This window comes from Protopterus annectens, chromosome 1.part2, assembly GCF_019279795.1.
Source record: "Protopterus annectens isolate FY-2018-M chromosome 1.part2, PAN1.0, whole genome shotgun sequence".
Lineage (NCBI taxonomy): Eukaryota > Metazoa > Chordata > Ceratodontiformes > Protopteridae > Protopterus > Protopterus annectens.
The window spans coordinates 486,104,392-486,132,060 of record NC_056727.1 but is presented as its reverse complement, the minus strand read 5'-3'; the positions used below and the strand labels follow the sequence as shown (position 1 = coordinate 486,132,060).

Genomic DNA, 27,669 nt, shown 5'->3' with positions numbered 1-27,669 from the left:
TGGAACATTACGGTAAGTACATAACTTCTTTATCCAATGTTGTCAACATATGGGACAGAGTTCCCAGCTACCCTCCCAGCCCCCGCAAAGGTAACAACCATAAAAAACTTCTCCAAAGCTAACTTTGGGCTCCTAAAAACAGAGATGGCTAACTTCACGGCGCCCATGCAAACGGAGAATAGTTGCATGCCTGCCGAATCATACACCAATGCACTGTACGAACATGCACACAAATGCATGGATCCTGCCATACTCAATAGAACCAAGACGCTCTCCTCCAAAAAAAAAGGAAGCCAATCTGGTGGTCCCCTGCCATAAACGAACTCTACAACAGAAGGAAAAAACTGATGCAGAATAAGGTTAAGTCCCAAGACAGGAAAAACCTCCCTTATCAGCCTTAACAAAAAGTTGAGATCCCTCATCAAATCCTCTAAAGCTAGCTATGAAAAGAGAATTGCAGCAGATAGTAAAGACATCCACAACGACTTCTACAGTTATGTAAAGAATCTCCATGGCAATAGCCAGATTTGCTCTGATATACTGGCAGACAGATTCAGTGCCAACTTTACCCTCGTCCCCCAAAGGACCAAACACAATACCAGTAGATTGCCAGACACCCAGTATTACTGCTGCAGAGGTTAAATCAGCACTGTCCAAGGCCAAGAATACAGCTTCTATGGGACCTGACAATATCCCTAGCTATGTTCTACATGAACTACATAGTGAACTGGCACCTCACCTGTATGCCCTGTTCAATCGCAGCCTCACCGCAGGCTTTGTCCCTACTGAATAGCACACTGCTACAGTCATCCCTCTCCACAAAGGAGGAGTGACTATAGACCCTGGGAACTACCGCCCCATTAGCCTGATGAGTCTGACATGCAAAGCTACGGAACGCATCATCATGGACCTAATAAACAAGGATATAGGGAATTTCCAAACTCTAGATCCCACACAGTTTGGTTTTGTGAAGGGTAGATCATGCCTGCTCAACCTGGTCGACTTCTTTGAGTCAGTCACTAGAGCTGTGGATGAAGGCAAGGTGGTTCATACAGCCTTCCTTGATCTGGCCAAGGCCATTGATACTATTCCCCATTCAGGAATCATAGAAAAACTCACTACGCTAGGCATCAACCTCTATATCATTAGGTTGATTGCAAACTGCCTCAAAGATAGAACCCACAGTGTGAAAGTAGCTGACTCCAAGTCAGACTGCTGACCAGTCAGGAGTGGAGTCCCACAGGGTTCAGTAATGGGTCCTCTCCTGTTTGGTATCTACTTCTCTGAGGTCCAGGCCAACACGAAGGGACTCTGGCTGACAAAGTTCGTAGATGATTGCAAGTTGGGAGCTATTATTACCTCCCCAAGTGATGGTGACATCCTGCAGAAAGGCCTCACGGAGACCACGACTGGTGTCAGAACCATGGCCTTAAGCTCAATGCCAAAAAATGTGCCGTCATTCCCTTTGGGAAAAACTCAGTTCCGATGAATTACCACATCAAAGGTAGTCCACTGAACACAGAAAGCATTATAAGAGATCTGAGAACACAGGTTGACAGCAACCTCTTTTTTGACCACCAACATTGCCATTGTGGTCAGAAAGTCCTTCTATGTGGCACATCTCATTACCAAGGGTTTTGCATTCAGGAAGGAAGAGGTCATTGTCTCCCTCTACTCTTCCCTCATTACGCCAGTCATTGAGTACAATGCCCCATTTGGCATGTACCTCACTAGGCACCTGCAACAACTGCAGAGACTGCAAGAGTACCTCACAAAGATTATCCTAGGCCTTAAACACTTGTCCTATATGGACAGAGTCAAAAAACTCTAACTTCTCTCTGTCTCATATCGCGTACTTAGAGGTGATCTCTGCTTGACTTACAAAGCCATGTCTGACCCAGCTCTGTTAGAAATGCTGCATTTAAAGAAATCCCAGTCCTGCCCCACCACATGGTCCCGAGACCTCAACCTCATTACCACAATCAACAGAACATGCTGGAGGGACAGGTTCATAACCCAGAGACTGCCCATGCTATGGAATAGACTCCCCATACATGTCAAACAGAGCACCTCACTGGCCCTCTTCAAGAGAAATCTTGATGAGTGGATGGGAAATAGAAAATTCCCCCTGGGGGGGGGGTCACTCCAGTGGGTCTACTCCACAGAGGCACTGGGAACTAATGTCGGGTGGCACGATACAAGAGTAATCCTATGGGCTATGCTTGTAAAGGCTCCAGGGCCATTAGCCTAGTACACACCTATGAAACTGTGAACCGTGCACCTTGGGAGGTCTCAGGACATTCCTGAGCACCACTGAACCAAAGGATGCTCTTCCTCTAGAGACAAAATCCAATTTGTAATGAGTAATAAAGGTATGGGGAGAAGCCCAAGTAGTTGCTGCACATATATCATCCATTGAAGCTCTAGTTTGAAAAACTGCTGAAGTGGCTATGGCTACAGATCTTGTAGGCTCTACCTTCACAGGCCTAGGCAAGGCAATTTTATTTTTGTCATAGATAAAGGAAATACAATCCTTGAGCCACCTGGCTAAGTTCACCGTGCTGACTGGTTTACCAAACCTAGCACTTGAAAAGGAGACAAATACTTGGTCAGATTTCTCATGTCCTTAGTCTGGTGAAGTTAAAAGTGTAATTGTCTATGAACATCTAGCAAATGCAAACAGTATTCACCTCTGTTTGAAAAGTTTGGAAAAAATACCAGCAAATTAACAGTCTGATTGATATTAGACTCTGACACTACTTTAGGTAGAAAGGTGGGATTTCTTTGTAAGGAAACTATCTTTGTGAAAAATCAGATAAGGTAGTTTACATGATAAAGCCTTCTTCTTCTTTCAGCTTTTATCCCAGTTAAGGGTCGCCCCACAGTGGATCATCTGTCCGCTCATGATTGGCAGTGGAGTTTTATGGTGTCAGGTTGCCAGCCCGGCACCCAACCTTCCACAGAAGGCACACACACGCACACACTCACACCTAGGGCCAATTTAGAGTGTCCAATCCACCTACTGCATGCCTTTGGGATGTGGGAGGAAACCAGAGCACCCAGAGGAAACCCACGCGACCACAGAGAGGACATGCAGACTCCACACAGAAGGCACCCTAGCCGAGAATCGAACCGGATAACCTCTTGCTGTGAGGTGGCAATGCTAACCAATGCACCACCGTGGCCGCCCTTTACATGATAAAGCCTGAATTTCTGAAATTCTTCTAGCACAGGTTATTGCCACCAAAAATAATGTTTTCCATTACAGACTCAGACGGTTCAAAGGGAGAATGTACAATGGTTTGCAACACTAGGTTTAGGTCCTAAGGTGGAGTAGGATCTTTGAAAGGAGGTTTCAGCAAAAGTGTCCCTTTTAAAAATGACTTACAAAGTCTATGAGAAGCCAAGGAACATTCTTCCAAGCCATCATGGAAATATGAAACTGCTGCTTGTTATATTCTGATGGTAGAAGGGGAAGCACCTGCACTGAAGAGAGAGGTTAAGAAATCTAAAATATTATCAATAGAAGTGGAAAAGGGGGTCAATATCCCTTTCACGAGCCCAGATTGTAAATCTCTTCCATTTACTAGTATATAGTTTATGGGTGGAAGGCTTATGAGAAGCTAGGAGGATTTGGCGTACTGGGAAGAAAGATTAAGATGCCTGGCAACTAATGGAACTGGAGGAACAATGCAGTCAGCTTGAGGTTCAGAATGTCTAGATGAACTAGCTCACCTGGATGAGATAGAAGGTCTGGAGACAGGTTCAGAGTCCAAGGTTGTTGAATCAGATAAGGCCAAAGAAAGGGGAACCATATCTGTTGAGCCAAAAGGGAGCAATGAGGATTACTCAGCTCTTCAACCCGACTGCTTTCTGTAAGAATTTTGGAATTAGAGAGGGCCAATTGTGAAAAACAGCGTCTCTTGGTGATTTTCCCGGAGCGGGAATCAGGGCAAAGTAGTTGCTGCACTTGTTGTTTGGGGAGAGGTGAACAGGTCGCAGCAAGGCTGGCCCCATTGATGGAAAATTTTTTCTGTCACCTTTGGATTGACAGACCACTCATGAAGCTGGAGAATACATCACCTCACTTTGTCTGTTATCACACTGGAACTCCTCGGAATGTGTGTTGCTATCAGAAAGCTGTTGGAGGAGATTGCCCACTGCCACACTCTGAGTGCTTCTTGACAAAGGGGATAAGATTTGGTTCCGCCTTGTTTGTTGATGTACCAAACTACAAACAGACAATATGTAAGAACGGCAATTGTTCCTACAGGAAGAACTGTTTGAGAGGCTTGCAAAGTTAAAAGCATCGCTCTTAGTTCCAGAACACTGATATGCAAAGTTGGCCTCTAAGCGAGACCAAGTACCTTGGACAGTCTTGCCCAGAAAAATGGCCCTCACCCCATCTGGGATGCATCAGTGATCACTATGGCCTTGGGTTCTGGAAGGATGAAGGGGTGGGTCCAGGAGAATTTCTTTAGAGTGAATCCACCAAGCTAGATCCTTCCTGCAATGATTAGTGATCAGAATCTGGTCCGACATAGGGTCGGTATAGCATAGACCATTGAGATGCCAGCTGCCATTGTAGAATTCTCATGTGATATCTGGCTAGGGGAACTAGAGCTATTGTTGCTGCCATACAACCTAGGGCCTGTAAAATTAATTGAGCGGGTACCTTCCTGCTGTGAATTTTCTGAACCCGAGTTATGATTTTTGAAGTCTCACTGTGGAAGGGATGCTACTGTTATCGTACTCAGCACTGCCCCTATAAACTCTAAACTCTGAGTTGGAGACAGTTGAGATTTTTTGTGATTTACAGTTATTTCTAGGTAAGCACAGGTGTTGAGAACATAATCCCTTGCCTCTATCAATCAATGCCTGGTCAGAGTGGTAAAGAGCCAGTTGTCCAAATATGGAAACACTCTGAATCCTCACAGTCACAAGTGAGCTGCTACTACTGCCATACATTTGGTGAACATCCTGGGGGCTGTGGTGAGACCAAATGGCAGCGCCCTGAATTGGTAGACTGGCTCCTAGCCAGACGTGGAGGAACTTCCTGGAGCGTTTGTCCATTTTCATGTAGTAATAAGCATCCTGAAGACTATCAAGCACATCCAGTCATTCTTTTCCAAAAACAACAATGGAATGTACTGTGACCATCCGGAATTTCATTTGTTGAACTGACTTATTCAACGTGCTGAGATCCAAAATTGGTCTCCAGTCCCCTGTCTTTTTGGCAATAATGAATCTTAAGTATAAGTGTCTTATGTGACCAGTTCCTGTGGGGAATCTAAGAGCTTTCTCTTGCACTTCTTCTGAGGAACCTCCTCAGGGGGGATAGTCTGGAGAGTTATCAGAAGATGACAGAATATGTATCTGAGATTCCTGAGGTTTTGGTTCTCACTGCCCCAGTGGAGACACAAGTTGAATAACTGGGCATGAGGAAGGTATCTGCTTTGAAAAGGAAGGAACCAGAGACAAGGCCCTCTTCACTGCCTTGATGGCTGCCAGCCCTCCCCCCTCCCAAAGAGGGAAGGGAGCCTGGAACTGAGGTAGACTGCCTTGGAACTGTGGTCACTCCTCGCTCCAAAGAAACAGCCCCCGAGACAGTCACTCCCTGCTCCGAAGAAACAGCCCCTGAGACAGAAACCGGAGCCGAACTGAACCATGATGATGCCCCAGAAGCAGGGACAGCTTTGAAAAAACTGGAGTCGACACCTGCCCCTCGGAGTCTACAGGGCAGATATGGCCCCGAGAGGTATCTGGATCCAAAAGAACTGAAGAACTCAGGGCAATAACTGTTTTCAAAGTGAGAGAGATCTCTGAAACAGACACAAGTGGCGCTGAATGACTATGAGCTGTGGACTCTGATGCCTCAGAGGAGGAATAGTTAAAGAGGTGAATGAAGTTCAGCTCCTGAGCCCATAGAGGCCAAAGTCCTGTAAAACCTCTCGCCCACAAAAATGTATCCACCAGTCTCTCCATGTCGACTTCTGTAAGACTTCTGGTAGAAAGGACTGACATTAGAGAGGATGATTTAGGCCTTTGAAGGAAAACTTCGGGTAACTCACCCACAAAGGGGTCAATAGATAGGGAGTAACTAGTCCTGGGTAAAACATCCTTTTGCGCTATATCCATTCTCTGCCCCAATGTACTCAGCATCAATGAAGAGCCAGGAAGCAATATTTCTTGTGCAGAAGCCTTTGGCATCAAGCGTTTTGAATCAGGAATAGTGGTTGGTGCCAGTGATTTTCCCAGTACCAAAGTCTTAGAGGCGGAGTCCATCAGTTCCGAGGAAGTTTTAGGAGCTGAGGATTTAGGCTTCTTAGGTTTCAGTTCCGAAGGAGACATTGTTACCAACAAACTTCTCTTTTTGCCCTTCTCCACAGAGGATGAAGAAGAAAGGGAAGAAACATGCATTTTACTCTTGTCCTGTACAACAGAAATATCTAGGGCACGGATCCAGAAGCAAAAAAAGCAAAAACAATCCTAAAAACAAAGCTCTGGAACCACAAGTAGCTATAACTGTAATTGTTTATTTCGCAAGTAGGCATGCATGAGGAAGCAGCTTTTTTACTGCAAAGGTTTACTTGCGAAATAAACGATTATGGTCACAGCTACTCATGGTTCCAAAGCTTTGTTTTTAGGATTGATTACTCTTGTCCTGAGCAGATATGGCCTCTCCAAAGGCAGAAGGAATCAAACCTTTCAATATTAATTAGTTTTTTCTTTCAACTTTACTTAATAACAATAACATGTGACCCTAAGCACTTAATGTCTTAACCCGTTCCTTCTAAGAACAACTTTAAAGTTTTCCCTATCATTTAAACCAGGGTATACACATGCATTCAGCCTGATTTGCCAGCAATACTCTCTCCAATCCAGTTCATCTTCTGCATCACATGTTATTGTTATTAAGTATTTAAATAAGTTTATTCATTATACAACTTGGTCTGAAGAAGTTCCATGAAGGGAATTGAAAGCACTTACCAGTTGGAGTTTTATGTAATAAAGTCATTTTGTATTTTTAGCCGTTCATTTTTTTATTATTTTGCCTTTTTATGGCTATTTTTCACTTGTTTGTTTGGAAGTTTCGTGAGGTATTAAATATATATTTACATTTAGTAATACATATAGAATCCCTTCACCCCGCCACACAAACTCACACACTGGCATTTAGGAATATGCATTACCTTAGCTGTAAATTGTGTTGAATGACTCCTATTTCTGTCTTCAAATGAACCTATACTGCTCGGACTTCCCCAATTACTACAGACAGATCAGACTCAGAAACATACTGTGGAAGGTGACAAGAGTCATACTTTTCAGACAGACACGGGGAAACCTCCTTCTCCAAAAACGAACTCATTATGGTTTTGTCAAAAGCAGATCTTATATCCTAAATGTTTTTGAGTGTGTGAATGTTGCCCTCAAAGAAGCTTTATCTGTCCATGCAGCTTACCTCAATCCAGTTAAGGCATTTCATAACTAATTGAGATAATCTATGAACCTATGTTAATTAAATCAGATCTAAAGGTAATTAAAACTGAAATAACTTGGGTCAACCACTAACTATATGGTAATACACAACAAGTAAAAAAACAAGCATCCCAGTTTGGTCCCCTGATGCACAGGAATAAACCCTGATTCTAACACAGATGACCAGTCTAGGTTTGTGAGTTAGCTCACAAGATTAAGGTTATCAGCCACTCCCTAAGTCTCCACTTGCTTATTGTGCAACTCTTAGAAAAGTATGCAACCGAACAGTGCTCTGTGGCACTGCTACCTCACTGGTCTCTTAGACTACATGCCTACTAACTACCTATGAACATACAGCAACCTGAATAGAAGCTTGGGTACTGGAAGAACCAGTTGGGCAGGTTGGAAGTGAGCAGTTAATATTATCTTGCCCATTCTGAGGTGGGACACTAGTCTCAGTTCCTCATCCTGTTCCCATGTAAGTGAAGGCTTGCATGTTACTGATGGCCATGGGACAGAAGGATGTAGGCTTGGTGACCTCAAGCCATTCCCAATAGCCCTTGCAGGTATGCATATGAGGGCATGCAAATGTAGGACGATGGCATAAGACAGACCAGGTGTAATGAATGTGCTCACATCAGCCACCAGGGGTAGGGTAAGGTTGCATAAACAGTCATCACAGATGGGATGCCAGTCAGGGCACAAACCATCATCACACAACCTATCACCCTCCAATGGGCAACACCCAGTACAGAAGAATGAATGGGCTTGGCTCATGGTGGTGGTGGTGGTGGGGGTTTGACGGTCAGCAGGCATGGTGGTAAAAGCACCTAAAAAAATAAAATAGGACTCTTACCCACACAGCTCCTGCCACCAATGAAGTCCCTTCATGGATCTCTCCTGGGTCAATTTCTTTTTAGCAACTTTTTCTTATATTTCAGAACTGACTCTACTGCCTGACTTATCAACTATGCAGATGATGGCAAACTTGGGATCATTGTCCTCAATAGTACTGATACCACCTCTCTTCAAACTAAACTCAAAATTGCACAATAATAGTGCAGCAGAAAAGACCATGGCTTCAGTGTCAAAAAATGTAGCATTCTGATATCTGGCAACCCTTCCCAACAGTATTATAACACTAATAATGAGCAGCAGCTAGTAGTCGGCAGCACAGTAAATGATACTGAGGATGTTGACTTTTCATCTGATACCAATACAGCCATTACCATCTGCAAAGCATACGGACCTGCCCACCTGATCCTTTCAGAGGTGAGGAGTCATAACAGAGAAGTGACTGTCCTCCTTTTTACAGCTCTTATCAGACCAGTTAAAGAATAACGTACCTATTCTGTAACCTACTCACATGCCACCTAGTGCAAATGGAAAAGGTACGGATTCCAAATAAATAGAATCAAAGGGCTTCAAGGCTTGCATTAAAACAAAACACTACAGGAACACACACACTCTCGCATCTCACTGCCTCCTTAAGGGATACCTGCACCTCAAAAACAAAGCATTAAAGGGGCCCTTTTTCTCTGAAACCCTTTGCTTAGAATAGCCCTTCCAGTGACCTGAACGCAAGAAGATACTCCACCCCAATAAAAAATATCAACCATACCACAAAATGTGATAATTTAATATCACACACTGACATGCCTAAGGAACAAACTGCCTCCCTCATTTAAACTCATCCCGTCAAGTCACATCTCCAGAAAGGGAATGAATACTTAGATGGGCACCAGCAAGTTACAACAACATGGGATTCAGGGCATCATGTTCCTTGATGGCGGACAACCCTTTAGTTTGTTTACCAAGCCTATGAACCTATGACATGTACACATATTTTATTGTTCTAGGCACTTAACACATGAGATTATTAAACCATAACAAGTCGGAACACTCACCTGTATCTGTAAGCCAAATTATCAATTTTTCAGCTAAACTTGAAGCAGACAATTCTAGTCTGAGGCTACACCTAATAAGATAAGATTCAAGAGAGAAATTATAATCATAACATGAAAATCAAACCAGAATTATAAACAAATACAAGTAAATGAAAACTTAAATATAGTTTACCTTCTAGTATCTTGTTCCACTTGTTGTTTCCTTTGACCTGTTGAAGACCATTTTAGAGTTAGTAATATTTAAACAGCATAGTCATTAGGGGCAGTAAACTCACAAAAATAACATAAGGAATCAAAACATGAGGTGCATATAACTGCCTGCTCAGTTTTAGGGCACACATACACTCATCAGTTCTAAAATATGCTAGAGCTGAAATATACTTGTATATGCTGCCTAGTACATGCAATGACACAATGTAGAAATTGCAACAATTAATGCACTGTAATTCCTGAGAGACTTCTTTTAGTAACAGATTACTGGCTGCATTAAATACAAAAAGTAATGGGATGGTACTGTGTTTTGATGGGGTTAGTGGTAATGAAAATGAACTTTAAAAATGTAACAGACTATTTAGGTTACATTTAGGAAAAGTTAGTGAATGTGACTGTTTCTTCAACATGAAGATAATGCCATCTATGTAGGAATGTGATTCTGAAGGATGCACCCTTCAATCTAAGCCTTACGTGGGGACATTTAAGTATGTGTAAAATGGACACCCTAGGATGACAGATGCAGACTCGGATCAAGGTCAAATGGGGCCCTAGGCAGGGTAATGAATCAGGGCACCCTCATACTCAGACCCCATACTCCCCATGCAGTCATTCCAGTGTCCCATTACTTGGCTATTTCTCCCCAGTTACCATAACACTGTTCAAAACCCTGTGTGTATACTGTTTCCTGCTTTACTTCTACAATCATTACAGATATTTGGATTTAATTTAAAACTTTTATTTCCAATTTTATAGCGCAAACATTGATAGACATTTGCTAAACAAAGACTCACAATGAAAACCAACTCAAACTTAGAATTAAAAACCTCTCTGCCTTTGAAACTCACATTCACTGAAACAGCTTTGAAACTCACATTCAAAGAAAATGCATTTGGCCAGTGTCGGATTAAGTTTACCTTTGGGCTATTTTCAAATCACAGGCCACTTGCACACATTTTTAGGAACATGCAAACATGGAAGAGTTCTTTGATTCACCTTCCTGATTGTATAATACAGCACCACTTGTTAGAACGTGTTTTAAATGTATAGTTTTACACAGTTTTCCAGTAAGCAATGAAACAAAATATATGCGCCAATAAGGACAAAACTGCCCAATTCAGAACATTTCAACCATACAAGGCCACTCAAACATGCCATTACAATCCACAAATATCAGTAAATATGCACAATCTCTGCAGAAGTAAAAGTCATCTGAATAATTTCACATTAGAGAGATCTGTAACTAATGAAGAGGTCGCTGCTAGCAAACAACTTTATTATTTTAGTGTTTCATCTATAAATTCAATGCCTGTTGCCCTTGAAGAATAAATTCCCTAGGTTACATTAAAAAAAAAAATGGCAAGCTGGTAATATTGCAATAGGGGATGGATGGCAAACTGAAAACAGCTTCATGGTTACTAGACATCTCATCTACAGGAGGACATACTTAGGGCTGGAGCACCCCCTTAAAATACAACACAGTTTATCAGCAAGCCATTTACATGCTGTGGAAGTAGAACCTACAGCCTTCAGCATCAAAAAGCAAGTATGTTACCTGTTGTGCTACTGCTTTTATATTCTATATAACAATAGTGTTACCATTTGCTAAACAAAACAGTTGCACATTGTAAACAGACTTAGCATGAGCAGCAGTAAACATCTCTTCCCTTGAAGCTCATTTCTCAGTAATTTGCCAGAAAACTACATTTTATGAGAAATGGACATTAGTTGAAAATCAGGACAGTTGAGTGCTATGCACCCTACCTTCCTCTTACTTATACATACACACACACAATGACAAACCAACCAATTCACTACTCAACTTCTTAGTGCAAGAAATCTGGACAATGTCTAAAATAATGGCGGGACAAAGGCCCAAAAATGGAGACAAACTTTAACTACTACTCTTATTAAATTAAAAACTGCTAGAATACCAGGATAAGTGTTAGCACGTTTTTTTATGAAGGATCTCAAGTCTAAAACACAAATCTGTATTGTTAGCAGACTTCCAATCCTGCAAAAACCATGGACAGTTGATGAACACCCACCATGTGCTCTCTTGCAGCCCTTCCTCCTTATTGACCATTCTCAAACACACACACACACACACACACACACACACACACACACACACACACACACACACACACAATGACAAACCGGCCAAGTCACTACTCTCCCACCATAGTGAGTGACTTACCTTACTATGTTCATATTCGGTCAGTAACATCCATTGAATGTTCCACTCATCTGGGGGGGCTGGCAAACTCAAAGTTGGGACAGGGAGTTGATGCAGCAGGCAACCTGGCTGACACTGAACTCTTATTTTTTAACACTCTTCAGGAGGGGTCGTGATGAGTGCGGACTTCAATCAGGATTCACTACAGCATAAAATAAATAAAGCGTGGTTTAACAGACTGCTAAACCTGCTACTGCACCAACTAAACTATTAAGTCAGTTCAGACGGGGAGGGGGGGGGTTAGACCAATGCACCTTTTTAGTGGTCCTTACTCTAATGTCTGGGGGAGGAAAAAAAAAACATCTCTACTAGAAATGTGTCCCCACACTCCAAACAGATTGGAAGAAACCAAGCTAACCACCAATACCCATGAAAATGTTCCAAGCACAACGAGACATGCGCAGTGTACACAATGGTTCAAAATCATCGGATTGCAATCCAAATTAAAAAAAAAAAAAAAAAAAAAAAAGAAAGAAAGAAATGTTGCAGGAAAAAAAAAAAAAAATATATATATATATATATATATATATATATATATATATATATACACCCCTGTTTTTGGGCCCCCTAGCCTTCAAGGGGCTCTAGGTGACTTCCTAGGTTGCCTTCTGCTGGATCTAGCTCTAGATGGATGAGTTTGTGTGAGGTAAGCAAAGACCTAAAGTGGTGGTGGCTCGGTTGTAGACAATGTTTATAAAAAAAAAAAAGACTGCTTAAATAAAGTCTACATGGAAGAGAGAACCACCTCAAAAGGGCAGAAGCTGTGCAATGATGTGACTTACGGGACTGATCTTCTACTAATTTGGCAAGCTGGTTAGAAGCAGTATTAAGTCTAGGTCATCTTGAGAGAATAGTCATTACTTTTAAGAGCAGATAAGGAGGAGAATGGAAGATGCTAACTTAAATCTGATATTTGGGGTAAAATAATGTTATCCCTGAAATTTTACCAGAAATACAGAAATTATTTGTGATATGATGGTGTCAAATCCTGGTCTATGGTGCAAACAAGCCACCTACCTACAGAAACAGTAATTAGGAAACAAGAGTTAATAGAGATGCATAAAATACTATTTGTCGTAGGCAAACTTTACAGCCATGCATCAGAAATGACATTCTGACATGTAAAACGAGTGGTTGCAACAGGCTCAATTTAGACTGTATATAAGGAAGTGGAATAAAATGAGCAAGATTAGGGGTTGGCATAATGGTTAAGGTACTTCCCTCACAGTCACAAGGTACAGGGTTTGATTCTTAACTTTCTGAAATTTGGCTAGGTTTAAAATGTCCCATAAGGGTAGATAACCTAGTACTATCCTTTGAATCTATGTCTGCAAAATGCATATCTCACTTACCATTGCAGCTCTGCATCATTTGCCTAAACTGAGAGAACAATAATTCCAGACCTGACCATCAAGGCTGTCAAGTGACACATGATTTGGACTGGAAAAGGCAGTCATCTGAATCCAAAGGATAGAAACCCATAGTATCAGTGGCTATACAAAAATTGCTGAATACTTCTGACAGATATGTGAATATGGCAGCTGTATAAAGATGGTAAAGATGCCTGCAAATGTTGCCTTTAATACAACAGATTTCAGACTACAACCTCCTATGCACAAACAGAGCTGTGTGTCAGAAATAACACTGCTGTGGTGCAAGCAGTCTGAAAGCAGAGTATTAAAAAATGTCTCAAGAACTCTGGACATGAGGGGTGATATGGGTTTGTAATTTGTCAGAAAATATCACTGACCATTCTTATGCAGAGAGGCACAATACTACGTTCTTTCCAAAATGCTGACATTACTCTTCACTGAGGTAGCACAGCTGCACAAATGTACATGATAAGGATATGAATGAAACTGGAAGGAATCCATGCAGAAATATTTCACTTTGGGGAGTACCCTGCAAAGGTGGTTTTCCTTCACAAGTCTGACTGTTAAGAGTACATATGCATTTGTGTGTGCATGCAGGGGTGGTAGTCAGAGCAAGATATTGAAATGTTGTGGAGGAAAGCATAACTATAAGATCTGAGACAGGATCAACAGTAGTCTGTAGGTAAAGGATGTGACAGAAGGTAAAGAGATAATATGGAAGTTTTATGTTTAGGAATGCCTTTACACCTTTCAAGAAAAGGTGAGCATTAACCTTTATAAAAATTTTGTAGGTCACAAAACTTAACTTTGTATCATGTTAGATCACAGATGAAAGGTACAGTTGTGCGAGGATACTGCCTTCATAATGTATGGAACTTAGCAACAGGGAGACATCAGTTTTCCGTTCTAATGAGGAAAGTACAGTTGTGTACCTACCATAAATGTAGAGGTTCGAGTGTATTCACTGTTGCACTCATTACACTTGGGTTATCCTGCTGGCAGGCTACCCTCAGTCAGCCTGAATTCCAAAGTCCTGGTCCGGCGTCGGTTGCTGTTGCCTCTTCCCCGACATCAGTGCGCCAGGGGTATAAAAGATGCAGCCGACGCCATTTTCTTCAGTTTTTCTTGCCCCAGATGTCAAGTGCCCCCAAAAGGGTAGGCTGTAAAAATTATGATCATAAAAAAGCATGCACATAACCTTCAACTACAAGCAAATACATCACATAGGTTGTATAGAATAGATATGTACAGATGAGTCCCAGCAAAGAAAAGGGGGGATGGTGGGAGGGTAACCCGGACTGCAACAGTGAATACACTCGAACATCTACATTTATGGTAGGTACACAACTGTACTACTTTCATCGTGTTTCACTGTTGCAGTCATTACACTTGGGTAGAATCCCAAAGCTGAGGTTGGGCGGCTGGGCCTAAATAGAGTTTAGAGTGGCTATGAGACCCTGCAGAACTGCAGTGGCAAAGCCTGTTCTGGATTTAGAGTAGAGCGGTAAATGGTAGTGCTTTGTAAAAGTGTGCACTGAAGTCCATGTTGCAGCCTCCAAAATATCCTTGGTTGGTACTCCTCTGAGGAAGGCTGCTGAAGTGGCTGCTGCTCTGGTAGAATGTGGCCTAATGCCCTTGGGCACTGATTTGCCATGTTGAGAATAGCAGAAAGGAATGCAGTGGCCTACCCATTTTGAAATAGTCTGTTTTGAAATGGCTTTTCCTTGGGAACCTGCAGCATATGCCACTAAGAGTTGCTCAGTCTTTCTGAAGGCTTTAGTCTTGTCCAAGTAAAAGCGTAGCTGTCTGTGTATGTCCAAAGTATGCAGACGTCTCTCCCCCTTATTCTGTGGGTTTGGATAAAAGGTAGGCAAATGTATGGTTTGGTTAAGAGCCACGCTGGACACATCCTTAGGCATAAATGTCGGGTTTGTCCTTAGGGAAACCCTGTCCTGATGGAAAATAATAAAAGGTTCCACAGCCATTAGTGCCTGTAACTCTGAGACTCTTCTTGCTGAAGTTATTGCTAGGAGAAGAGCAGTTTTCCATGACAAGTATTTTATCTCTGCTGTATTGGCAGGCTCAAAAGGAGGCAGAGTGAGCTTTTCCAAGACAAAATTGAGGTCCCATGTAGGAAATGGAGCTCTCCTTGGAGGCCTTATGTTTTTGGCCCCTCTGAGAAACTGTCTTAGCAGTGGATGAGAAAAAATAGGTGGTTCCGTATTGTAATGTGCTGAAATGGCAGAGGCATGGATCTTAATTGATGAGAAGCATAGGCCTTTGCCCAGCATCTCAGTTAGGTATTGCAAAATCTGAGGAATATTTGGTTCAAGCGAGTCATTTCCCTGCGCTTGGTTCCAAGCACAGAATCTCTTCCATTTCTCTGCATAAGATTTTCTGGTGCTGGGCCTCCTGGCCTCCAAAATAACATCCATAACTGCTTTAGAGAGAGGTGTGTTCTGAATGATTACATTATCCGCCATGCAGCCAGATTTAGGGTTCTGAGTTGGCTGTGCAGGATCTGATTGTTCTGTTGGGTCAGCAAATCAGGTATTAGAGGCAATGTCCAGGCTGGGCCTTGAGACAAGCTCTTTAGGAGTGGGTACCAGTGCTGGCATGGCCAGTCTGGGGCAATCAGTATCATTTTGGCTTCTCTTGTCTGACCTTTAGGAGTACCTTGGAGAGGAGAGGCAGAGGAGGGAAGGCATATACTGTAAGGGCTTTCCAGCTGAATGAAAGGGCGTCCACTTTCCATGCTTGCTTGTGATAAGTCCGAGTGTAGAATCTCTGTAGTTGGCAGTTGTGAGGGGAAGTGAATAGATCTATGTCTGGGCATCCCCATTTCTCTGTTATCATGTTGAATATTTGTGGGTCCAGTTTCCACTTGTGAGGATCCATGAGGTTTCTGCTTAGTTCGTCTGCCAAAGTATTTGTCTTTCCTGGCAGGTATTGTGCTTGCAGATGTACTTGATAAGTCAATGCTGTGTCCCACAAAGTCGTGGCTTGCCTGCAGAGGGGGTAGGAATGTGTGCCCCCTTGCTTATGTACCACATGAATGTAGTATTGTCCATCTTTATCAGTAGTTGTCCTGGATGAAGTAGGTCCTTGAAGGCTGTCAGGGCATTTTGTACAGCTAGCATCTCTTTTTGACTGATATGAAGATGCACTTGGTTTGTGGGCCATGTGCCCTGAATACATTTTCCTGCCATGTGCGTCCCCCAGGCATAATCTGATACATCTGTTGTTAGTGTTTGCCTGGCAGTGGGTAAGGTGAATGGCTGTCCCTTGTTGTGGTGACAGGCCTGTGCCCACCATTGAAATTCCTGTTGCAGGCATGGAATGAGAGTAAGTACTGTTTCCAGGCTGTGGCAATGTTGAGTCCAAACACTTTTTAGATACCATTGTAGTTTCCTCATATGCAGTCTTGCATATGGAATTAGTAGAATGCAGGATGCCATGTAGCCCAGAGCCTGCAGAATTTTTCTTGCAGATAACTGGGTCTTTGTTGTCATGTCTTTGAAGTAAGAAGTCAGATGCCTTTGTTTGTCTGGCGTGAGATAAGCCATCTGGGCAGTTGTATTTAAGCTTGCACCCAGGAATATCATCTCTTGAGAGGGTACTAGTTTTGATTTCTTTTCGTTTACTGTGTACCCTAGGCAAATTAGTAATACTTTTACAAACGCCAGATGCTGTAGTAGAATATCTTTGTCCTTTGCTTGAATAAGGCAGTCGTCCAAGTAGGAGTATATTTGAATTCCTCTTTGTCTGCAAAATGCAATTACTGGTGCCAGGCATTTTGTGAAGACCCTGGGCGCAGTAGATAAGCCAAAGGGCAGTGCAGAGAATTGGTAGTGCAGTGAGCCAGCTATGAATCTGAGGTATCTTCTGCAAGATTATCTGATTGGGACATGCAGATATGCCTCTTTCAGGTCCAAAGTTACAAGCCAAGCCTTCTTGTCCAGCATGGGCAAAAGCTGCTGTAGAGTCAACATTTTGAATTTTGGGACGTCCAGAAAAGTATTTAGAATAACCCCCATGTCCATGAGAGAAGAAACTTGTTTTTGTGCTTCTTGCCACTGATTGCGTGGCAGGTCTGGCATGCCTTTTGCCTTTGGAAGGGTGTGAAAGTGGAACCTGTAACCCTGAGAGACTATATTTAAGACCCATTTGTCCTGGGTGATCTTGTGTCAGTTTTGTAAAAAAAGTGCTAGCTTTCCCCCTAAGGGTGCTGCCAAAAAATAAGTGCTTGGCATTGGCAGAGGGAAGTCATTGGGACTGTTTTCTATAAGGCTATGATTTGTCTTCTCCGCTTTTGGAGGTAGAAGCACCCCATTGTTTGGGCCTGTATGAGCCCTTGTGCTGTTGCTGCCTCTAGGGCATCTGAATCTGCCTCTTTGTGGTCTGTCTGACACTGGAAAGGACCAATTCTTAGAGGGCCAGTTCCTGCTAAATCTGGGTGGCTGTACCTGTAAGAAATCCTTTACTGTCTGCATAGATTTTGCCTTATCCTCGATTTTCTTTAATACCTCCTCTGCCTTAACACCAAACAAAGTATCATGCTGTAATGGAGCATCCAATAATTTTGCTTTAACATGATCAGGCAGATTCTGTTCCTTTAACCAAGCATGTCTTCTGATAAAAGAACCAGTAACAGCGGCCCTGCACGAGGCCTCCAGTGAATCATAGCCACATTGCAAAGTATGTTTTCCCACTTGTTCAGCTGCATGCAATAAATCCTGCAAATATTTGTTCTCAGAACATTCAGAATTTGTCAACATTTTTTGTTTTAACAAAGACATTAAGTATTGCTGATATTTGAGCATATGAAACTGACAATTTAAAGCCCTTACAGCCAAGGTAGCAGAAGTGTAAACTTTTTTCCCCCATCTGTCCAAAGCCCTAGAATCTCTGTCTGAGGGGACAGGGTTTTTGGCAGAAGCAGCCATGACCCCTTTGGGACCCTGAGAGATAGTTTCTGGGTCAGCAGCAGGGTTTTTATAAAGACATTTATGGGAGTCTGGGACCCTGTAGTATCTGTCTGGCTTAACAGGGGCAGGAGGTAAAGAGTCTGGAGACAGGCCAGACTCTGAAAAAACATCATCTACTATGTCTAGAACAGGGGGAATTGCAAGGGGTCTGTGCTGAGGAAGTAAAAGAAAGTCTCTAAGTCTTTTCTTAGAATCGGAATAATCCTGGCTCTCCCAATGGAAATGCTCCCTCATGGCATGCAGGGTTTCCCCAAAAGAATAGTCCTCAGGAGGAGAAGCTGAAGGAATAGAATCTTCAGCACCAGAATCCTCATAGGGAGGAACAGAATATCCCTGATCAGAAGAGGAATCAGAGGAAATAGAAACTTGATCAGAGGAATCATATTCAGTGTCTTGCCTAGGCCTCTTATCAGGAGGGGGATGGGAACCCCTGATCAAAGTAATTAGGTCTTTGGCCATTTTGAGCATCTGTTTCTTAGGCATAGAAGCCTGTCCTGGAGAATTCTGTACTGGTTTCCTTGTCTTTAAACGTGTTAGACTTTGTCTTGGATGCTGAAGTAGGCTTTATATAAAGTTGTGTAGGTCTGAAGACACCCTCAGAAGCCGATGCCTGCTCAGCGGCTCCAGACCCATCTGAGGGGTTAATTTCCGAAGGGCCAATACCTTGAGTATCCAGAGGCCTAGCTGTCTCCACGTGGGAGTCGGAGGCAGCCTGTGGCTCTGAGGTAGCGAGAGTCAGGGGCTGCGAAAGTGCCTCACTGAGCACCGGTGACTGGCCTAGAAGAGGCTTCGTCGACAGTTTTGGACCTCGGATGCTTATCCTTGCCTTTATCCTTGCGTTTTTTATGAATTCCAGTCATCGGTTGTTCCAATGGCATTATGTAGTTAAACCTTCTGCCAAAATAATGAAAAGCAAAATCATACCCACGCTTAATAGTGTGTTGGTTAAATCTAGCACAAAACCGTCAACTAGCAACGTCGTGGTCAAGGCCTAGGCAACGAATACAGTAAGAGTGGAAATCCTTATGAGGTATTTGCTTCCCACAAGAAATACAATTGTTAACTTTTTCTGACATTGGTCTGGAGCAAGAAAAAAGTTTCCCCAACGGGGTATTTAGCTTTATTGAAGACTTCGGATCTGAAATTTGATTTCGAAAATCTCAGGAGTCGGACGACCGGCACTTGCGAACTGCTTTTGCTTCGGGCACCGCGTGGCAAGAAATACTGAAGAAAATGGCGTTGGCTGCATCTTTTATACCCCTGGCACACTGACGTCAGGGAAGAGGCGACAGCAACTGACGCCGGACCAGGACTTTGGAATTCAGGCTGACTGTGGGTAGCCTGCCAGCAGGATAACCCAAGTGTAATGACTGCAACAGTGAAACACGATGAACATCAATTGTATGTCTCCAAACCAGGTGCAAGGTCACGTCTGACTATAAGGATATCAGCCAGAAATTTACCAGTTAAGGGGGCAGTAACTCATACTATCTTTTTTTTTTTTTTTTTATGAAGATTGCCAGCAACCAACACAAACTAACCTGAGGGTGTTTAATATGGGGGGGGGGGGGCTACAGCCTTAAATATAAAAGTCCATCACAAGGTCATTTACCAGTAAAACTCAGAAACCATCACACACACACACACACACACACACACACACACACACACACACACACACACACACACACATTACACAACTTGCAGAAAACCTGAATCATCCAAGGGAAAAAGAGGAAGGGAGTGCCTACTGCTAACACTAACAGCTACTGTTACAGTGTGCATCTTTTTATTCATCATTAAGGATCAGTGCTGCAGAGTATTAAATATGGGAGATTAATGAGCAATGAAATGTCTCCTGACCCTGGATATGAAAGGACTGTTATGGCTACAGCATAATATTAAAGACAGTGGAGGCAAACCCAGACCTATTCCTGGTCTGAATGCCAACTTGCAACCCTTGGACAATTGTGAACAGAACTTCAGATAGTCGTATCACAGTTATTTTTTGCTAATGTATACTTGAAGAAGACTACTGTGGTGAAATCTGTCCTTATGGAGTGTGTCCTGACCTGGCCAGTTGAAGGTGTACTATGGTGGTCATGAAAGAAGATAATGCAGTTAGTTAGCCTTTGATAGCATACAGTTAGTGCTCTACCTTGTTTCTTCTGCATGAAACAGAGAAAGCTGATCAAAAATTAATTAATTATATTAGTACAATATCTCAAACAACTATTAACACCCACAGTGTGCAGAATTCTCTCCTTTGCTCCATGAGATGGGAAGAAACACAGGGAGATTAAATAGCTCATTCAGCGACAGGTCTGAGACCATCTTATACATCCAAGAAAAGAAGGATCTGTGCATTACTCTGTCTTTGTGGATGACTGTGTAGGGTTAACACATTATGGCTATTAGGTCCAAGATCTTTTTGGTAGAAATAAGAGTCCCCGGGAAGAAGGTTTTCCAGGACAGGAACTTGAGCGCACTAACTGTTGTATCTGGTAAGAAAGTGGTCCATCTTTGGTAATCTTTAGGAGAAAGCCCCAGTTATATAACTGGGTGGGCTAGTCCAAGCAAACATTATTTTACCACATTAGCAGCAAAGAAACAGTATGGCCTGGAAGTGACATCTATCTTGTAATATGTGGAGAAAGTATTCATGTTAAACTGACCACATTGCTGAAGAATGCAGGCAAAATGGCTACTGCCTTGGTTGAGTATGCTTTAGGTGGTGCAGGCAGATCATGCACTGCTGGAATGTAACAAATTTTTATGCAGTCTGATAGGGCGATTATGAATATTTTTTTCTCTGTGATGCAAGGCTGAGCCATCATCTTTCCTAGAATCTTTAATCTCAAGCTAAAATTGTAACATCCACTGCATATCCATTATACTTTGATAGTAAGAAAAAAAATATGGGCAGGTTAATGGACTGGTCAGAATTAGTTTCAGTTACTACTTTTGGCATTAAACAATGGATTTGCCCATAGTGCTATTCCATTCTTATGGAAAGTAAAGTAGAGGTATTTTTAAAGATAAGGCCTTCAACTTGAAGACCTTTCTGGCTGATGTTATAGCCAACAGAAATATTACTTTCCAAGACAGACATCTGAGATCTGTTAAGGAGGCTGTCTCAAAACAAGGTCTTGGTCAACACTTCTTATAGGTTCCAATCTGACTGTCTCTCACAGGGATCTTAAGCAAAATTAACTCCTGGGGAAATCTTGCTTGCTTTCGTGGCCACCAAAGGCAGTAACTGTTGTCCTTGATGAAAATCAGAAATTGATGATAAAAGTACCTAAAAGGAGGAAGAGTTGAGACCTTGTTCAAAGAGATCCATCAGATATCATGAAATCTGCTCAAGGGGTGTAAAGTTGAGGCTGTGTGCCTTCAATGGCTGTCTAAGGGAAAAATTATTTCCATTATTCCTTTTATGTCTTTCTTTTTAAAGGTTTCTGGGAAAAAGCCATTATATTTCTGACCCTGTCTGTGATGCCGAAGGTTGACAATGTAACCAGTGGCAGTCCATTTAACAGAAAACATAAAGGGGCCGAGTTCATTGGGTTTATAATTAGATTCAGCCTCTCTTTTCTTCCAGTTCAACATTTTATTTTATTTTCTTTGATGATCTCACACTTGGACAGACAGACACACACACACACAAAATGTAGGTGCACTTTGTGATATCATGCACTGCACTAAGACAGTGCAACTAGCACTTCGACTAACAAGATCAACCTTAACAGCAAAGCAAGTAAGGACACTTTCTGTATTGGAGACCTATGATTTTTAAAAAAGATAATAAAGAAACACTTGTATGTCATATTAAAAATCTCAAAAACAGCTGCTGGGTGGAGGTGCTGTCCAAGCACAAAGGAACAGTGGGACAGTATTTGTGACCCACTGAGGAAGGTTCCCTCACAGGCCAAATAACATTGTTTGCATCTGTTATATTTAACAAAGCAGATGCTCTTCAGTGGATTGACAACTGGAGTGAGTCTCAAACAATACCAACATCCAAGGTGGAATTCACCAGAAGGAAAAATTCTTAAGTAGTAGTTTACCAAAGGCAGCCCTACTCCTGAAGTTAATGTCCAAGAAATAATGCTTGGCAAAAGTGTGAACAGATGACCAAATGGTCAAAATACAAATGAATGTAATGGAAACATTTCTGAAGCAAGCACTAGAAGCAGTCATGACTTTGAAGAGTTTGTCTTTAAAAGCATTTCTTAAAATGTGCCTCCAAGTGACAAACAAGACATGTGAAAATCATTTGCTTGGCAGGTTCCAGCCCTTCTCTTCTCAGACCAAAGGAGGAGAGAACAGTTACTCCATCTTCCTTAAACTCATGCAACCAATCTGGGATAAAACCTGATCTTACTGAATTTATCCCCCATATTGTGACAAGATTTTCCTATATTCAAGTTGTGAAGGTCTCCTTTCTCCTGGCTTTTGCCCCTGCTAAGAAATCGATGAGATAAACAGACTTTGTTTAAAGACCCATTCTGACTCACCTTTCAGAAGGAAATGTTGGCTGGCACTAAAGAAAATCTAAACCTTCTGAAAAACAGATATGGATCCCTACATTTGAAGGACTTGAGCACCAAGATCCACTGACTGTCACCAGGAAAAGAATCTTCCAAGACCTAAACTTCAAAACTAATGAACCAGTGAGTTTAAATGGAAGAGAGACAAGTATGTCAATTAGGCACTTCAGGTACCAGGGAGGGCATGGGTTCTTCAAAGGTAGGCGAAGATGCAGAACTTCTTTGCAAACCTGCTTCATCATCTGTTCACAACCACAATCCTGCCCTGCACAAGGTCATGCTCGGGCAGTAGGTACATTGCATACAACAGTGGATTAACAGAAGCCCAAAACATATATTTTATTTATTTAATTATTTATTCCAGTTTGATGACTGGGGAGGACCACTGGGCTCAGGTAGCCCATTTTCAGTGGAGGCCCAGGGAGAAAAGCTCCGCAATACATGGTTTAGTTACAAAAATTATTACAAAGAATAATTGCTTTACAAACTTTAAAACAGGTAGAATTCAGAAGAAGAAAACAGTTACAATTTCATTTAGGCAAGAAATGCAGGCACACAGCATCAGGGCTACATATTACATTATTGTAATTTATAATATCCACATTTGAGTGCAAGGATTAGTTTGATGTGAAAGTTAGCCAGGAGTATAAGTGGAAAAGAGCATATGTGGATTGGAAGAAAGAGCACAGTTGCATTTCCTGTTTGAATAAAGATAGGAATGTAGTTGAGTTTTAAAGTTTTCAAAGTTGTCACAGGTCCTTTGTATACCTACCTGACACAAGTTAAACTAATTACAGGAGGAAGCATGGGACAACATTACATCCAATGAAGAAACTTCTCTGCATAGTACAGCATATCTGTCATGTTAAACCATCATCTTCAGTCACTCCTAATACCTGCGTCAGAAGAGAAAGCAAGATCAGAAGATCTAAAGCAAGAGGCAAGCCCAGAGGTAGAGCCAGTTGCCACCGCACACTGGGGAATCCTGCTGGAAGTGTTTCCTGTAATGTCAAGGACCTGGGCACTTGAAATTGCACCCTTCTCAGCCAGCAAGGAAAGGAGACTCTGAATTTCGCAATAAAGTGCAGAATCAGAAGGAATGGTGGGAAGGCACACAGGAATATCTTGTCACAATATGGGGGATAAAGTCAGTGTAAACTACCCAGTACCTGCTCAACACAAACTTCCCACTACCTGCACAACATAGCAGAAAAGTGATATAACCGTGTTCTTTCAGATTCCTACTCTCTGAAGTTCTCTGCTTCTAAAAGATCCTAACCAGACATACTTCTCTAATCTCCAACTGTAGGGGAGGACATTAAAGGTGTCAGAGGGAGTCCACCAGCATGTTCACTTCATCAGGTATGTAAACTGTAAAGACAGTGATACATCTGTCTGTGGCTCAGTGCAGAAAGTTCAATGCCCCTCTGCATAAGAGGTGCAAATATATGCCCACTCACTTGCTAAGCTACCACACAATGACTCGATTATTGGACTAAATCAGGACAGGACCTGGAAAGGACAGTTGTGTACACTTATCATAAATGTAGATGTTCGAGTGTCTTCACTGTTGCAGTCATCACTGTAGGGTTCTTCCTGCTGGCAGGGAGCCCTCGGTCGGCCAGAATCCCAAATTCTGGGTCCGGCGTCGGCTGTTCAGTCATGCTCCCTGACGTCAGAGCGCCAAGAGTATAAAGCTGCCAGCCGACGCCATGTTCTTCAGTTTTTCTTGCCCCAGATGTCAGGTGCCCAAAAGAGAAGGCTAATAGTAAATCAAAAATGTAGCATACAACAAACCCCATACTCTGTAGCAAATACACCTCAGAAGAAGGGTGAAGTAGGAAACCACAGAAATGAAAGTGTAAGAGGGGATAGGAGGGAGGGTAACCCAGACTGCAACAGTGAAGACACTCGAACATCTACATTTATGGTAAGTGTACACAACTGTACTATGTTCATCGTGTTTCAATGTTGCAGTCATCACTGTAGGGTTGAATCCCAAAGCTGAGATAAAGGGTGGTGGTTATAGAGTAGAAGGGGCGGCTAGAAGGCCCTGCAAGACTGCAATAGCAAAGCCTGCCCTAGACTTAGAGTAAAGAGGGAGATTACAGTGCTTAGAGAAAGTATGCACTGAACTCCAAGTAGCAGCTTCCAAAATATCTTTGGTAGGTACTCCCCTGAGAAAGGCAGCTGAAGTAGCAGCAGCTCTGGTAGAGTGAGTTCTAATTTTTCCTGGGATTTGCTTTCCATGATGAGAGTAACAAAATCTGATTCCATGAGCAATCCATTTAGAAATGGTCTGTTTTGAAACAGCTTTGCCTTGAGAATATGTTGCATAACAAACAAACAGCTGCTCTGTTTTCCTGATATCCTTGGTTCTGTCCAGGTAAAAACGTAGTTGTCTGTGTATATCCAAAGAATGTAAGATCCTCTCCCCTTATTTTGTGAATTAGGGAAAAAAGTTGGCAGGTGAATAGTTTGATTTAAAGCCACTTTGGAGACCACTTTAGGCATGAAAGTAGGATTAGTCCTTAAAGACACCCTATCTTGGTGAAAAATAATAAAAGGTTGCACAGCCATGAGAGCTTGTAACTCGGAGACTCTCCTGGCTGAAGTCAAAGCCAGTAGGGTAGCTGTCTTCCATGATAAATACTTAATGTCCGATGTGACAGCAGGCTCAAAAGGAGGCAGAGTGAGTTTTTCCAGAACATAGTTGAGGTCCCAGGCAGGTATGGGTGGTGTCCTAGGGGGCCTTAGATTCTTTGCTCCTCTGAGGTATTGTTTCAGAAGTGGATGCGAAAAGATTGGAAGGTCTGTATTGTAATGTGCAGAGATAGCTGAGGCATGTATTTTTATGGAGGAGAAGGATAGACCCTTATGTAGTATGTCTGTCAGGTAATGTAAAATCAGTGGGATATTAGGAATGAGAGGATCCGAATCCTGGGCATGCATCCAGGTGCAAAATCTCTTCCATTTACCTTCATAAGATTTTCTAGTGCTAGGCCGTCTGGCTTCTAAGATGACATCCATGACCTGTTTGGGAAGGGTAGGAATAGTCATAGACCCTGAATTCGCCAGGCTGCCAGGCTGAGAGTTTTGATATGAGAGTGCAGAACCTGGCCCTGGTGTTGGGACAAAAGATTTGGAATCTGAGGTAGAATCCAAGGCTCCTGGGATAGATTCATCAGTGTTGAGTACCAAAATTGACGAGGCCAATTTGGAGCCAGTAAAATCATTTCGGGTTTGTCCTGTTTGATCTTTAGTAACACCCGTGGAAGAAGAGGTAGTGGAAGAAAGGCATACCCCGAGAGGTTTCTCCAACTGAAAGAGAGAGCATCTACTTTCCATGCTAGCTTGTGAAATATCCTTGTGCAAAAATTCTGTAACTGGTGGTTGAGGGGGGATGCAAATAGATCTATGTCCGGACAGCCCCAGGCTTCTGTAATCATCTTGAATATTTGGGTGTTCAGCATCCGCTCGTGTGGGTTTGACAGGTTCCTGCTCAGTCTGTCTGCCAGAATATTTTGCTTCCCTGGCAGGAACTGAGCTTGTAGATCCACTTTGCAAGCTAGAGCTGTGTTCCAAAGAGTCATGGCTAGTCTGCAAAGGGGGTAGGAGTGTGAACCCCCTTGCTTGTTTATGTACCACATAACTGTGGTGTTGTCTGTCCGTATCAGTAGTTGTCCTGGCTGTAGAAGGTCCCTGAAAGCCAAGAAGGCATTCTGTACTGCTAGCATCTCTTTTAAATTGATATGTAGGTGCTTCTGATCCTCTGTCCAATAACCTTGCAGGCCTTTCCCCTGCAAGTGTGCACCCCATGCGTAATCCGAGGCGTCCGTGGTTAACACCTGGCTGGATGGAGGCAGACTGAAGGCTTTCCCTTTGTTGTGAAGACATGCCATGGACCACCAATGGAATTCCTTTTGTAGGCAAGGCAAGACAGCAATCTGTGTATCCAGACTGTGGCAATGCTAGGACCATACACATTTTAGGTACCATTGTATTTTTCTCATATGTAGTCTTGCATGTGGAATGAGAAGGATGCAGGAGGCCATGTAACCCAGAGCCTGCAGGAATTTCCTTGCAGTTAGCTGAGACATTAGCGCCAAGGTTTTGAAAGTTGAAGCCAGCTGTAGTTGCTTATCGGATGTCAGGAAAGCCATCTGGGTTGTTGTGTTTAGAAGAGCACCCAGAAAAGTTATCTGTTGTGTGGGTGTCAAATTTGACTTTTTTATGTTCACAGTGAATCCCAGGCACTTGAGTAGATTTTGAACAAATTCCAGGTGTAGGAGTAGGACATCCTTGCTGTCTGCTTGAATAAGGCAGTCGTCCAGATAAGGGTAAATGTGAATTCCCTGGAGTCTGCAATAAGCTACTACTGGTGCCAGGCACTTGGTGAAGACCCTGGGCACAGTAGACAAGCCAAAGGGCAGCGCAGAGAATTGGTAATGTTTCGAACCGGCCTTGAACCTGAGGTATTTTCTGTACTCCTGTCCGATAGGGATGTGTAGGTAAGCCTCCTTTAAATCCAATGTCACCATCCATGCATTTTTGCTCAACATTGGCAGGAGCTTTTGCAGAATAAGCATCTTGAACCTTGGTATCTCCAGGAAAGTATTTAAAACTGACAGATCCAGGATAGGTCTCCATGAATTTTGTTTTCTGGGAACTAGAAACAGCCTCGAGTAAAAGCCTTGCCCTGTCTCTGATTGTGGAACCAGTTCTATGTCTCTCATAGCCATGAGGGAACCCACCTGGTTTAATGCCTCTGCCCATTGGTGTTTTGGTAGGTCTGGCCATCCATTTGGTCTTGGTAAGGTATGAAAGTGGAATTTGTAACCCTTTGAAACTACATCCAGAACCCACTTGTCTTGGGTTATGTAAGTCCAATTTTGTTGTAAAAGAGAGAGTTTTCCCTCTAGA

At 42.6% G+C, this 27,669-nt stretch overlaps 1 protein-coding gene across 1 annotated transcript in view; it reads right to left on the bottom strand.

Moving 5' to 3' along the window:
• ANAPC1 (anaphase promoting complex subunit 1) overlaps positions 1–27,669 on the bottom strand; it is a 3,613,296-nt gene that overhangs the window by 1,751,069 nt on the left and 1,834,558 nt on the right. Inside the window, exons 21-22 of the mRNA XM_044060160.1 lie at positions 9,559–9,595; positions 9,387–9,457 (exon numbers count right to left, since the gene is read on the bottom strand). Of these exons, the coding sequence (XP_043916095.1) occupies positions 9,387–9,457; positions 9,559–9,595 (108 nt within the window). The remainder of the gene's footprint in view (positions 1–9,386; positions 9,458–9,558; positions 9,596–27,669) is intronic.